The 13432-nt window shown below is 39.2% G+C and overlaps 1 protein-coding gene across 4 annotated transcripts in view; it reads right to left on the bottom strand.

Annotated features, from left to right (window-relative positions):
- The window catches only part of LOC140731647 (serine/threonine-protein kinase NLK-like), a 138203-nt gene that overhangs the window by 73918 nt on the left and 50853 nt on the right, over nt 1–13432 (bottom strand). For all 4 annotated transcript variants that reach the window (XR_012099883.1, XM_073053268.1, XM_073053270.1 and 1 more), the window contains exon 2: nt 1527–1656. Coding sequence is in view for 3 of the 4 variants with exons in the window: in XM_073053268.1 (XP_072909369.1) it covers nt 1527–1656 (130 nt within the window). In the remaining variant the exon portion in view is untranslated. The remainder of the gene's footprint in view (nt 1–1526; nt 1657–13432) is intronic.

Genomic DNA, 13432 nt, shown 5'->3' with positions numbered 1-13432 from the left:
TAATTCCTTGAAAGGGACATCACATGTAAATAGGGTCACATAGAGCGTTTAGCATATTGACCTTCATAAAACAATGTATTAAGTACAGGAGTTGGGATGTTATGTTGAGTTTGCTCAAGATGTCAGTGAGGCCTAATTTGAAGTACTGTGTGCAGTTCTGGTCACCTACCTAGAGGAATTATACCAATTAGATTGAAAGACTGCACAGAAAATTTACAAGGATGTTGCCAGGTCCTGAAGATCTGAATTATAGGGAAAGGTTGAAAAGGTTAGGACATTATTTCTTGGAGCGTAGAAGAATAAGGGGAGACTTGACTGAGACATACAAAACTATAACAGTATAGATAGGATAAATGCAAGCAGGCCATTTCTACTGAGGTTGATAGAGACTAGAACTAGAGGTTCAGAGTGAAAGATGAAAAAATATTTAAGGGGAACCCGGTGGGGAACTTCTAAACTCAAAGGGTGGTGTGAGTGTGGAATGAGCTACCAGCAGAAGTGGTAGATGGGGTTTAGTTTTCACCATTTGAGAAGTTTGGATAAGCACATGGATAGGAGGGCTATGGTCCAAGTAGATGGGACTAGGCAGATTACAGCTCGGTATGGGTAAGATGGGCCAAATGACCTATTTGCTGTAGTACTCTAGGACATTAGTCCATGGTAAAAATCCAATTGTTTTAATAGCACTGAGCACCTCATTACTATTAATTCCTTGGTATTATCATAACAGATTATCTGTTCTGGTACCAACACACACAAATGTCATTACAAAGATACAACAGCACCTTTACTTTCTTAGAAGTCTTTTCAGATTTTGCATGTCATCTAAAACTATGACAAACTTCTATAGATGCACAATGGAAAGTATCCTAACTGGTTATATCACAGCCTAGTATGAAAACATCAAAGGCCAAGAATGGAATAGCCAACAATAAGCAGTGGATATAGCCCAGTCCATCACAGGCAAAGCCCACTGAGCACATCTACAAAGGAGCACTGTCACAAGAAAGCAGCATCCATCATCAAGGAGCCCCCACAATACAGGCCATGCTCTCTTCTCCCTGCTGCCATCAGGAAGGTTGTACAGGATCCCTAGGTCCCTCACCACCAGGTTCAGGAACAGTTAATATCCTTCAACCATCAGGCTCCTGAACTATTGTGGTTAACTTCACTCACCACAACTCTGAACTGATACACAACCTATGGAGCCACTTTCAATGACTCTACAACTCAAGCTCTCAGTATTAATTATTTACTTATTTAATATCTATATCTCACACACACACTTCCACTATCCAGTATCCTTCAAAATGCATCCATACTGCATTTATGTGTATATATGCTTCAGCCACTTGTAGACTTCACAGTACACAGTCTTAGGTAACAAATAAATACCAGGAAGTTATTAGGAAGGGAGAATGGGCATTCAAGACACTTGCTACTAACTGCTTTTATTATATTTAATCAGTAAATTGTTTGCATGATAGTCTTTATTCTTTTCCCATTCTATATTTCAATTTACTTACATTATCATGCTTGAAGAAGCAGAGCATCTTCAACTCACGGAAGACCCTCTTGCAGGAAACTAGATTCTGGAAGACGTTGGGCATCTTTTTGAGCGCGACTCTTTTTCCATCTCTAGGATCCGTCACTGACCTATGTTGGAAAAATATAACAATAAAGGCTTTCTGAAAATATAAATGACCATTTATGAATCACATCACAATATTAGCAATAACTGTTGTTTTTAGTTCAACTAAAATAACTTAACTTACAAAACCATCGCCCAAGCATAGTCCTAGTAGTACTATTCTACTCCAACTTCAATATTGCAAACAAAATTTACTACCTACTTGGCTTTAAGGTTGCACTCATCTTACCATAGTCACTTAGATGAAGACAGCAACAACACAGATGAATACTACTTGGCAAGCAATCCATCAATGAACAGAAAGAATCCAACTCCAATAACTCAAGGTAAATGACAGAAACTGGGTAGTTTTTGCATCCAAGTCAGAACAAGGGGTGAAACTCCACTCCAAAATACCTCAGTACATTACTAAAATGACCTCCATCATCAGAAGTACCATCCTTTTAGAACCAGAGTTCCCAAACTTTTTTATGCCATAGACCAATACCATTAAATAAGGGGTTTGTGGACCCCGGGTTGGGAACCCCTGTTTTAGACTTAATTATATTACAGCTCTTCAGATGGACATGATACTCCAAGCATTTATTTTCTACAACTGGATGATTAATGTGTCAGAGGTATGTGGACTCTTGCTATGTGTAAAATGGAAGCCATGGTTCAACATTTCAGAAAGGGGTGGGGGGGGGGGGGACGTGTTGTCATTTTTTTTACAAAGGTGCTACTCATCAACTCCATACTATAACACGAAAATGTGAAAGCTCTGGAACACCAAAATTGCAAGACAATTTGGTTGCACCAGTTAGCACCAGACTGAGAAAGAGACAAGCAGATCAAAAGTGAACTTCATAAACTTTGAATACCAATGCTAACACACTTAATTGGGAATGAAATGGATCATTTGTAGGCTAGTTCTGCATAATGCCTGATTCTCAAAATCTGTGATTTCAATCTCTAAGGCAGATATGTGATCAGCTTTCAGGAGGGTGAATCCACAAAAAGCATCCGGCTTCTCAACCATCAGCTATTGAACCAGAGGAGATAACTTCCCTCCCCCCTCTGATCCCATCTCTCATCCGTGCTGGGTCTTTACCATTCCCTCCGACCTTCAACTCTCTGAGGCAGAGCGCTCTGTCCTCAGTAAGGGCCTCAGCTTTATCCCCCTTCGCCCACACCTCAGCGAGTTCCGCGTACGCCATGACGCTGAACTCTTCTTCCGCCGGCTCCGTCTCTGAGCTTATTTCTTTGGCAAGGACTCTCCTACCCCCACCGATGACCCCTTCTCCCGTCTTCAACCCTCCTCCTCTTCGTGGACACCCTGCTCTGGATCTCTTTATTGCTAATTGCCGATGGGACATCAACCATCTCGACTTCACCACACCCTGTTCCAATTCCAACCTAACTCCTTCTGAATGCTCTGCTCTCCGCTCCCTCTGCACCAATCCCAACCTCACTATAAAACCCGCTGATAAGAGGGGAGCTGTTGTTGTCTGGCGTACTGACCTCTACCTGACCGAGGCACAGCGACAACTCTGATACCTCCTCTTATTTACCCCTTGATCATGACCCCACAAAGGAGCACCAGGCCATTGTCTCCTATACCATCACCAACCTTATCAGCTCTGGAGATCTTCCATCCACTGCCACCAACCTCATAGTTCCCACACCCCGCACTTCCCATTTCTAGCTCCTACCCAAGATCCACAAACCTGCCTGTCCAGGTAGACCTATTATCTCAGCTTGCTCCTGCCCCACCGAACTCATTTCTGCATACCTTGACACTGTCTCATCCCCCCTTGTTCAATCTCTTCCCACCTATGTTCAGACACTTCTCACACTTTGAATTTTTTCAATGATTTTAAGTTCCCTGGCCCCCACCGCCTTATTTTCACCATGGACGTCCAATCCCTGTATACCTCCATCCTTCACCCGGACAGTCTCAAAGCTCTTCACTTCTTTTTGGATTCCAGACCTAACCAATTCCCCTCTACCACCACTCTCCTCCGTCTAGCGGAATTAGTTCTTACTCTCAAAAAAAACCACAAGGATACTAAACAGCTTCCTCCCACAGGCAGTCAGACTGCTAAATAGCTGCTCTACCTGACTCTGCTTTGGACACTAACAACTTGTTTTTAACTGACATGTGGCTGTTGTGTTTTACTATTTATTGTTGTGTTTATTATTTAGTGTTGCGTTTGTTATGCTATGATTGCACTGCTCCTGGGAAACGCTGTCTCATTCTGCCCTGCAGAGCTGATGTACAGTTAGAATGACAATAAAGTTTTTGAATCTTGAAAGCAGGATCTCCCAGTGGCCACACATTTTAATTCCACGTCCCATTCTCATTCTGATATGTCTATCCATGGCCTCCTCTACTATCAAGATGAATCCACACTCAGGTTGGAGGAACAACACCTTATATACCGGCTGGGTAGCCTCCAACCTGATGGCATGAACATTGACTTCTCTAACTTCCGTTAATGCCCCTCCTCCCCTTCTTACCCCATCCCTGACATATTTAGTTGTTTTTTTTCTCTCTCTCTGCCCATCACCCTGCCTGTTCTCCATCTCCCTCTGGTGTGCTCCCCCCTCCCCCTTTCTTTCTCCTGAGGCCTCTCGTCCCATGATCCTTTCCCTTCTCCAGCTCTGTATCACTTTCGCCAATCACCTTTCCAGCTCTTAGCTTCATCCCACCCCCTCCGGTCTTCTCCTATCATTTCACATTTCCCCCTCCCCCACTACTTTCAAATCTCTTAGTATCTCTCTTTTCAGTTAGTCCTGGTGAAGGGTCTTGGCCCGAAACATCGACAGTGCTTCTCCTTGTAGATGCTGCCTGGCCTGCTGCGTTCCACCAGCATTTTGTGTGTGTTGTTTGAATTTCCAGCATCTGCAGATTTCCTCATGTTTGGGGATAACTTCACTTGCCTTTTCATTGAAATATTCCTACAACCTATGAACTCACTTTCAAGGACTCGTCATCTCATGTTCTCAATATTTATTACTTATTATTCTTTCTTTTTATATTTGCAGTTTGTTGTCTTTGATAGAGATGATATCTCTTTGTATGGACAAAAACTGCATCCAAATTATGGCATCTAATACTTTGTGCAAGCAAAGGTAGTTATCTTGAACCCATAACTCTAACATTATCATTTTATAGTTAAAGGAAACCACCCTCTTTCTGGTCAATTTCTGTTCGTCAATGATTTTTCAAATCAGGAACTGTACCGAAATCTCTTGCTCACATGTTGCCATGCATAAATGCTTCAACCCACCAAGCTTCATCCTACAAACTGTTCCTGCAACTCAACTCTCTGTATTTAGGTGGTAGAGCAATAGGATTCACAGGTTATGTACAAAAAGATGCATCTATGAAAATACCCACTGGATTTGCTTTCATTTTGTTGGAGTGATAAGAGATCTCTCATCCAGTAGGTTTCAGTACAAAGTGCAATGCAATTCTGAAGAATAAATAGTTTTTGCACTCAGGTGTGGGATTGGTAACGTAGCTGATCTGATGTGACAATAAATTTTTTTACTCCAATTTCATTGCTTTAATGTCTATTTATGCTTTATTGCAACTTCAAAGTATTTTATGGAAACTTCATCTGAAGATCAATACCAAAGGTTAATAATTTCCAGCCTAAAGTTTCAATAAGCCTAATACAAAGTTTCAAAGTATTTCAGTTTGTTCTCAGATGTGGGCAACAGTGCAAACATATTGATTTGAATCAACATTGATGCTAGATCCATTGTGATGGCTGGTATACCTATCAATCCTGGTGATGAATGATAATTCTGATCTAAATTTGTTGAATTGTTTTAATTTTTGGAGCTGAACCCAAATTGTACATATTCCCACATTTCCCAATAGTGTTGTTTTGTACTACTGGCTCTTGGAAAATCTGGACAGCAGAGATGCATGCATCAGGATGCTCTTTATCAACTACAGCTCAGCATTCAACACCATCATCCTCTCAAAATCTTTTTCTCAATACCTTAGTGCAACATCTCCTCCACAATCACCATCAGCATAGTGCACAAGGCCCTATACTCTACTCACTTTACGCTTATGATTGTGTGGCTAAGCATAGCTTCAATGCCATATTCAAATTCACTGATGACACCACTGTTGTAGGCCAAATCAAAGATTGTGATGACTTAGACCAAGGAGCTGATTATTGACTTCAGGAGGAGGAAGCCAGAGGTCCATGAGCCAGTCTTCATTGGAGGATCAGCAACTTTAAATTCCTGAGTGTTATTATTTTGGAGGTCCTGTCTTGGGCCCAGCATTCAAGTGTAATTATGAAGAAAGTACAGAGGGGCCTCTACTTCCTTAGTGGTTTGCAGATTCAGCATGACATTTTAAAATTTTGACGAATTTCTATCGATGTTTAGTGGAGAGTATATTGACTGCTGCGTCACTAATGACTAATGCCCTTTAATGGAAAATCCCACAAAAAGTAGTGGATATAACCCAGTCCACCTCAGCCAAGGCCCTGGCCACCAATGAGCACATCTACATTAAACACTGTTGCAGGAAAGCAGCATCCATCATCAGGGACCCAGGCCATGTTCTTCTCGCTACTGCTATCAAGAAGGTACAAGAGCCTCAGAACTAACATCACCAGGTTCAGGAACAGTTATTACACCTCAACCATCAGCCTTTTGAACCAAAGGAGTTAACTTCACTTACCCCATCACTTTCAAGGACTCATGTTCTTGATATTTATTGCTTATTTATTCATTATTATTATTACTTCTCTCTTATTGTATTTGCAAAGTTTGGTATCTTCTGCACTCTGGTTTAACACCCAAGTTGGGTGGTCTTTCATTGATTCTGTTATGATTATTATTCTATAGATTTATTGAGTATGCCTGCAAGAAAATTAATCTCAGGTTTATATATAGTGATATATATGTGCTTCGAAAGTAAATTTACTTTGAGCTTTGAACTTATGTGAGACAGTATTCATTTATTGTGGCTCTAGATGGTCCATTTAAGCTTGTTGCCAACGGTGACCAAGATTTTGATGAAAGTATTTGATAAAACTTGTGGAAAAGGCTAACAGGTGGTGGTATCAGTGAGCTGTCTTTTAAACTGCACTCAATGCTGATATTAAACCATTGAGGCTGTATTTGCTGCAATCGAGAATTATCTGTTTAAAAAGTATGGTCTCATCTTGGATTCTTAATCTTAATGCCTTTTGAGTAAAAGTCCTATCAAATCCTGACTTCTTTTAAAAAACAGCAAAATGACTCTGTCTTTATTTTGATATATGAAAAAAAATCAAAATTTTTAACCACCTGCAGCAAAAAACAAACTACTGGAGAGATTTTTCAGATTAAACAACATCTGTGAGAGGAAAAGATTGCAAGTGTTTCAGGTCAAGACCCTGCATCAGGACTAGGTAGAAAAGAAAGGGAGCTGGAATAAAGGGGCAAGGGGGAAGGTGTGGACAGGGCTAGTAGGTGATAGGAGCATGAGATGGGGTTGAGGGGTGATGGACATAAGAAGCCAGGAGTAGGAAAGGGAGGGACTGGGTGGATGATAGGTGGAAGCAAACAAGATTTAAAAAAGACAGATGGAGTTAAATAGAGACAGAAAGGTACCATGCTAGAATCTGTAAGGAAGGTGATAAGAAGCATTAAGAGATGAAGAGAAGGTGGGAGAAGAGTATCCAAAGACAAATTTATTATCAAAGTACACATCACCATATACAACCCTGAGATTTATTTTCTTGCAGACATAATCAATAAATCCATAATAGAATAACCATAACAGAATAATTGAAAGACTGCACCAACTTGGATGTTCAACCAGTATGCAAAAGACAAACGGCAAATATACATACAAAATAAATAAGCAATTTGAGAACATGAGATGACGAGTCCTTGAAAGTGAGTTCATAGGTTGTAGGAACATTTCAACGATGGGGCAAATGAAATTATCCCCTCTGGTTCAGTAGCTGATGGTTGAGGGGCCAGATGGTTTTCGTTGGTTCACCCTCTTGAAGGCTGGTCACATGTCTACCTCAGAGATTGAAATCACAGGATCATTGGGGGGGCTGTGGGAGTTTGTGATGGGTCCTTCATGTTTTGACAGTCAAGGTGAGCATAGAAGACATTGAGCTCATCTGGAAGCAAAGCTCTGTCACCTATATTGCCCGATTTAACTTTGTCAGAGGTGATAGCACTCAAACCCTGCCACAACTGTCAAGCATCCTATGATGATTCAGGTTTAGTCCAGAATTGCCACTTTGCCCATGAGATGTCCTTTCTGGAAATTGTACCTGGACGTCTTGTAACTTTCTTGGTCATGAAATTTAAATACCTCTGATCTGACCCTCAGGAGATTGCAGATTTTATGGTTCATCCAGGGCTTCTAGTTGGGGAAGACTGAATCACTGTTTGATGATAAATTGATATCTGAAACACTGAACACAGGAGCAGACCCAATAAGGCAGGTATACTCATTTCCTTCATGCAACAATTCAAATTGAAGTAGTTACATTTTCAGATCAGCAGCTAGTATTCAAAACTATTGGTATAAATACAGTTTAAAATCATACCATGGCAACTTGGGAATAAATTGTGATGAAATCTGGAGCAAAAACTAATGATGGTTATGACAACTGCAACTTTTAATATCTAAAAGTTATTCAAATATACTTTTATCTTCCTTTGAGATATAAATGATTGAAGGAACATAATTGTGGAGCTGTTCAATAAGCATGATTTTAAACTACAAATACATCTTACCTTAATCACCAATTTTCCATCTCCCCACACTCCCTCCCCCAAGTACAGGTTTAGAACTGGCTAGCTGTAGCAATAAAAAATGTGTAAGAACTGAAGTACCAACTGAATCATGGTGAAATGCTAAATTATCCCAAAAAAGTGCAAGTAGATCCTGATAGTATCAAATTTATTATTCATACAGCAATATTTAGTAATCACAATTCCCTCTAATGCTACCTTACTCTCCAAAGCTAATTTAAGTGGCAGGAGCTAGATATCATATGATTTTGAAAATGGTCCATGCTTTCTAGCACTTTCATTAAAGATTGCAACTAATCCATAAAATCAATTTGACAATCATCAGTGCACTGGCCATGTAGAAGCAATAATATGGTCCAATATAGGCACTGCTGACTTACATTTTGCCCATTAGGCTTCACGTATAGTAATGGGCACTGAGCAGTTTTTAAAACTGTCAATGTTCAAACTCCCATATACAAAATGTTTTATATTTTTGGTGCATTAAGTTCACTCCAGTATCCATCCAGTCTGATTATCCACTTTAATCAAAATACTGCAGCATGAGTTCATTAACTTTGCAATAATTTTTGTTTACAAAACACCATCTCATCTGAAAACTCAATAGTGATAGCAATCTTGCATTGATTATATTTATAACATATACAAGATTAACAGCATTTGTAAAGTCATCAAAACTAATATTTTAAATTGCATATGGCCATTAAAACATCTTACTTCCAATATCAATTTAAAAACCCCATTTCCAGAAAAGTTGGGATATTTTCCAAAATGCAATAAAAACAAAAATCTGTGCTATGTTAATTCACGTGAACCTTTATTTAACTGACAAAAGTACAAAGAAAAGATTTTCTATAGTTTTACTGACCAACTTAATTGTATTTTGTAAATATACACTAATTTAGAATTTGATGGCTGCAACACACTCAACAAAAGTTGGGACAGAGGCATGTTTACCATTGTGTTACATCACCTTTCCTTTTACTAACACTGTTTAATTGTTTTGGAACTGAGGATACTAATTGTAGTAGATTTGCAACTGGAAATTTTGTCCATTCCTGCTTGATATAAGACTTCAGCTGCTCAACAGTCCGTGGTCTCCATTGTCTGATTCTCCTCTTCATGATGTGCCATACATTTTCAATAGGAGATAGATCTGGACTGGCAGCAGGCCAGTCAAGCACACGCACTCTGTGTCTACAAAGCCACGCTGTTGTAGCCCGTGTAGAATGTGGTCTGGCATTGTCCTGCTGAAATAAGCATGGACGTCCCGGGAAGAGACGTCGCCTTGATGGCAACATATGTCTCTCTAAAATCCTAATATACGCCTCAGAGTCAATGGTACCTTCACATACATGCAACTCACCCATGCCGTGGGCACTGATGCACCCCCATACCATCACAGATGCTGGCTTTTACACCTTTCGCTGATAACAATCAGGATGGTCGTTTTCATCTTTGGCACGGAGAACTTGATGCCTGTTTTTTCCAAAAACTAGCTGAAATGTGGACTCATCTGATTGACCACAGCACACGGTTCCACAGTCTTTCGGTCCATCTGAGACGAGCTCGGGCCCAGAGAACTCGCCGGCGTTTCTGCATAGAGTTGATGTATGGCTTCCTCCTTGCGTAATACAGTTTCAAGTTGCATTTCTAAATGCAGCGACGGACTGTGTTAAGTGACAATGGTTTTCCGAAGTACTCCCGAGCCCAGGTGGCTATAATTGTCACAGTAGCATGACGGTTTCTTAGGCAGTGCCGCCTGAGGGCTCGAAGATCACGTGCATTCAACAGTGGTTTCCGACCTTGCCCTTTATGCACTGAGATGTCTCTGAATTCTCTGAATCTTTCCACAATATTATGTACTATAGATGTTGAAAGACCTAAATTCTCTGCAATCTTGCGATGAGAAATGTTCCTTTTGAACTGACTAACAATTTTCTCACAAATTTTGGCACAAAGGGGTGAGCCACGACTCATCCTTGCTTGCAAAGACTGAGCCTTTGATGGACACTACTTTTATACCCAGTCATGATACCTCACCTGCTACCAATTAGCCTGCTTAATGTGGAGTCTTCCAAGCCAGTGTTACTTGAATATTCTGTGCACTTTTCAATCTCATTTTAACTCTGTCCCAACTTCTGTTGAGTGTGTTGCAGCCATCAAATTCTAAATTAGTGTATATTTACAAAATACAATTAAGTTGGTCAGTAAAACTATAGAAAATCTTTTCTTTGTACTTTTGTCAGTTAAATAAAGGTTCACGTGAATTAACATCACAGATTTTTGTTTTTATTGCATTTTGGAAAATATCCTAACTTTTCTGGAAATGGGGTTTATACATATCTGGATGCAACTGAGAATCTGACAGGGATCAGTACTCTTCAAACTTACAAGAAAAAATACAAACTACATTGGAACACAACATCGCATCTGTAAGATCACTTTCGGATTAGATGAATTGTAATTTAAAACTCAAACAATCAGATTTTGTAATACTTTGGCTCTTTCCATAAGAACAGCTCTGCAAACATTACATTCCATTAAATCTACTAATTAACATTTCTTATAACCAAACCACAAAACACTATGTTTAACAAATAATTACAGAATCAATTCAGATACCAAGACAAATGTCTGAAGTAATTTTTTTCTCCCCATTTGATTTGATGTTATGTAATCGATTTAATAGTCATCAGATTAATGTTGGTCGTCTTAAAGAACATGCACTTCCACAAAATATTTTTTTCATACAAAAGATGTATATTTGAATAAACTCAGGTCTGAGATACAATCAATTAAATATACATTGCCTACCTCCTCTACAATGTAGATAGCCATTTACATTGGGTACTTTCCATTGTATTTGAAATAATTTTCATTATAAGAATGGCTACATCCAGATGAACAGTGCAATTTTGATCTACAATATGGAAACATGTTTTGAAAATGAAGATTTTACAAAGGCAAATTAAATTTTCAAATTGAACTTAAATGCATTATAATTAATCCAAATAATGATTACAAAGGAATTTTCACTAATTTGCACTCAATTTTTCGTGCAGATGAAATATAACCAGGATTTTATATTCAAAATAAATACATCTTGACGTGCAATTGCTTTAATGCTTTGTAAAAAAGTGATATGGCAGTTGATGTCAGAAACTGCTCGAATGTGTAGAGGCACAGGAATGCTTTTATTTTTTGTTCTTGGTCTTCAAAGGCTCAATGCATTGAGCTTTTCCACTGTGGTGACAAGTTGGTTATCTATACTGCCTAATGAATTCCAAGTTTTTGCTGATAATACAGTTGTTGTTATCTACACTGGAATGACTTGCCACATGGTTTATGAACTCTTTAAGAGGCAAATCCTTCAGGCAGACAACTGTTAAATATTATTTGGCAAATTAAGCTGCACCAATAAAATGCTACTTAGGCACCTGAAGTTCATAAAGTATTCTCTTGTATAAGAGGAACTTAAATCTAGAATGCTGGTGACTTTGATACCAGATCAAATAAGTAGCATTGTACTCAAGCAAAGTAAAAGGGATATGCAAAACCATTACAAAATCAGAAACAGAAGCTTGGAACAGGAGTAGGCAAATTAGTCCACTGAGCATGCTCCATGGCAGATCATCCAAATGTAGCACACACTCTTACTTTCTTTCCATCAACCTGTTCTGAATGAAGACTATGATTGTATGACTGAATGACTACAGCCTACCAGGGTACCAATGAGTGTATAAGTTTCTCATCTGTTCTAAGTGAACTATTTCTTATTCTGAGATTTACCACTGCTGCAACTCCTCACTGAGGGGAAATATATTTGCTTCAAGTCCCTCATGCCCTGAGAATTATGTAAATTTCAATGAAATTTTCTTCTATTCAGACCACAGAATACAGGTACAGATTATTTAATCCTTCTTTCACAATAAATCTGCAATCCCTAGGATCAATATAATGAATCTTCATGGCATTCCTTCTGCATGCATGTCCATTTTTTTTAAGATAAGGAGATGAAACTATTAATACTACTACTCCATGTGCTGTCTTACCAAGGACCTGCATATAAGAGTGCAGGAAATCATTACTCTTGTTTTCAAATCCTTTTATAAGAGGCTGATAAAATTTGCTATCTCCACTTTCTATAGCTGCAACCCACTAAAGGCCAATATGCAAGGAGATATTGGTCCCAATTTTGCACCATTTAGAAAAATGCTTTTCTATTCCGTGCAAAATAGATGATTTCACAACTTTTGATGTTATATTGTACCTGCCATTGTCTTCTCCACTATGTCAGCTTGTTTAGGTCCAATTGCAAATTTACAGTGTAACTGGTTTTACCACAGCTTGGACACTGCAGAGGGGTCTATAGGCTCCACTAGCTCCATCACAGGTAAAATCCTCCCCACCACTGACACCTTCAAAAGGTAGACCTCAATAAGGCAGCATCCATCACTACCTCGCCACCTAGGACATGCCCTCTCCACATTATTACCTTTGGAGAGAATGCACAGAAGCCTGATGAAGCACACTCAACAATTCAGGAATGATTTCTTCCCCTCCATCAGAGTTTTGAACAGTCCACGAACCCATAACTAGTACCTTAACTTCTCTGGCATCTTAATACGAAATTTCTTTGACTTCTTCTTTCAGACAAAACCTCAATTCTTTCACAGACAAAATTAATTCCCCTGCCTTATTCCCCATTATAAATTAACCAATTTGTTTGTAAAACGGGATGTTTTCCCTCAATCTTTTCCTTTGATCTCCCCATACTTTAAGTTCTTCTGATCGGTTCTCATATTTCTTGCCAGCTTATTTATTACCTTTCCTCTTCCTTTGTCCAGTTTCAAAATACGCAACCTCAGGGCTATTGCTATAATGTCTCCTTGGATTTAAAATCATGTTTGCGTCTGTACTCCACTTATCCTATTGGGTTTTTGTACCTTAAATGGAATATATTTTCCCTGCATGCCTGATTTCTTAAAATGCTTGTCTCTC

The sequence above is a fragment of the Hemitrygon akajei genome, chromosome 8 (genome assembly GCF_048418815.1).
Source record: "Hemitrygon akajei chromosome 8, sHemAka1.3, whole genome shotgun sequence".
Classification (NCBI taxonomy): domain Eukaryota; kingdom Metazoa; phylum Chordata; class Chondrichthyes; order Myliobatiformes; family Dasyatidae; genus Hemitrygon; species Hemitrygon akajei.
The sequence above is the reverse complement of the archived record's forward strand: the minus strand, read 5'-3'. Positions and strand labels throughout refer to the sequence as shown.